At 35.8% G+C, this 2,031-nt stretch overlaps 1 protein-coding gene across 1 annotated transcript; it reads right to left on the reverse strand.

Annotated features, from left to right (window-relative positions):
* Window positions 1–990: 990 nt before the first annotated feature.
* Window positions 991–2,031, reverse strand: LOC107780011 (protein SMALL AUXIN UP-REGULATED RNA 12-like). The gene has a single exon (XM_016600518.2). The coding sequence runs from the start codon at window positions 1,858–1,860 to the stop codon at window positions 1,360–1,362; it is 501 nt and encodes a 166-aa protein (XP_016456004.1). The 5' UTR covers window positions 1,861–2,031; the 3' UTR covers window positions 991–1,359.

Below are 2,031 nucleotides of genomic sequence, written 5' to 3' on the forward strand. Positions count from 1 at the left end.
ATACTTTTGTGTTTGTAAATATTTAATTGTGAATCGTGGTAGTGCTACTTTGTATATATTTGTCCGACAGACATTGTACCTTTCTGATTTATTAGCGACTACTTATAGAATTGTCCATAACCAAAATTAAAGTCATACTCTAAATTTCTTTTTCTCACATGAATGCTTCAATAAATTACTCCTCTATAGGAAAGAAAATCAAATTTTGAAGGCTATTTAACTCGAATGAGGTAAGATAGAAGTTTTATTTTTTAAATTTTAAAATTTATTACTGTTAGGAGAGTGGGAGGGGAATTATTGAAAATATAAGTTTTATTTTTGTACATTAATGATTTCCTTTTTGAGATAAAAGTTGGAGATTTCGGCTAGTGCTTGTAAACGTGAACGAGTCAGGATAAAATTTGATAAGAGCATGACACCTATTTTATCCAATTCATCTTTTATTCATTATCGTAACAAAAGATTTTTGTTCATTATCAAACAAGAGGTATGAAGTATGAACTCCAGTACAGATTAAACTCTTCCTTTTACCTTTTTTTTTTTTTTTTTTTTGGTGAGGAGCTAAAATTTCTTAAGCATTATGTAAAATCATAACGAAAGTGTGCTAAACATAATATAATTATTTGATATCCTTTCCCTTTTTGGTTTAGAGCAAAAATACTAGAATCCTGGAAACCACCCCAGCATACCACCCAAAATATAATATTATTAAACAATGATTAGCTATTATTTAAAACATATATAAGTGATTCTTTTACAAGGAAATGCTCATTAACTGATTTAACAATTAGGTGAAACGATATGATTATGAATCTGATTGAGCACCATTCAATTGAAACAGCTCAGCAATATTATTGATTCCCATAATCAACTAAAATTTGGAATGCATTCTAACCTAAATAACAGAATGAATATGGAAAAACTATCAGAAAATCAGATCTAAAAAGCAAAGAAAATAAGGGGGACTAGCATTAAGATTCTATAAAATTCCAAAGTCAATTAGTAGAATATTTCATTAATTTTTGCTATTTTCATCATCATCATAATATTGGAGTAACAATAATAACCATCAGCTTGTCACACCACCAGAACAATGTCATAATCTGGTGGTAAAAAAGCACTAGAAGCTAAAAAAAAAAAAAAAAAAAAAAAAAAAAATCACCCAAATCTCTTAAGAACCCAGTAAACATCATAAAACCAAATTTCTGGGCTCATGGATGGTTGAAAATCAAGAATAAAAACTTCCTAGAAATATTCAAACAAGGTTAGTTAGGCAAAGGAAAAAATAAAACCCCCTAAACCCAAATCTTCCTCCTCGAGAACTGAACCGGCCGCCACAATGCTAGAACAACCGGCCGGTCAAACCCTAGCATTCTGAAGCAGAGGAGCAAAACCATGAGAAGCCGCTTCTTTACAAGACTGATCTAAAGATTCAAAACCCACTTCTGAAATCGCCATTACAATCTCATCCAACCCATAATGTCCGAATTTCTGCTCATCCATTTCAAGCAACCTCAAGATTTCCGAAAAAAACTCAACTTCACATGGCAAAACCAACCCGCCACTGGGCTGAAACCCGAACTCCTCCTCCGCCTTGTCGAGGAGTGAGATAAAGACCGGAAGATTCAAGAACCGGGTCGGTATCACGAACCGTCGACGCTCCGGGCCCACGTAGACTGCCAATGAACCGGAAGGTGTACGGCGATTTGAACCGGCTTGAGCCGGTTCGTCTGAATCGGAGGAGGAGTAAGAGAGGACGGAGGAGCGAGGGCGAAGGGAGTTGCTTTTCCAGCGTTTGACGACTTGTTTGAGCCTCACAATTTGGGTAATCATGTGGACTCTTTTGATGGTGGAAGCCATGGTTGTTGTTTGATGAGCTGCTCGCTCTTTCTTTCTCCTTCAAAAGTTTGTAGAGAGAGAGAGAGAGAGAGAAGGGCTGTAGGCTCCTTCAAAAGTGATGTGTGAAGAGACTTTATAGGAGAACTAGAAGTAAGGCAGAATGGCAGTTAAAGACTGGGGGAACCTACAAGA

This window comes from Nicotiana tabacum, chromosome 11 (assembly GCF_000715075.1).
Source record: "Nicotiana tabacum cultivar K326 chromosome 11, ASM71507v2, whole genome shotgun sequence".
NCBI classification, from domain to species: Eukaryota; Viridiplantae; Streptophyta; class Magnoliopsida; order Solanales; family Solanaceae; genus Nicotiana; species Nicotiana tabacum.

Bases quoted from the DNA above. Each gene is read 5' to 3' on its own strand.
- LOC107780011 (XM_016600518.2), bottom strand. From the start codon at position 1,860: ATGGCTTCCACCATCAAAAGAGTCCACATGATTACCCAAATTGTGAGG.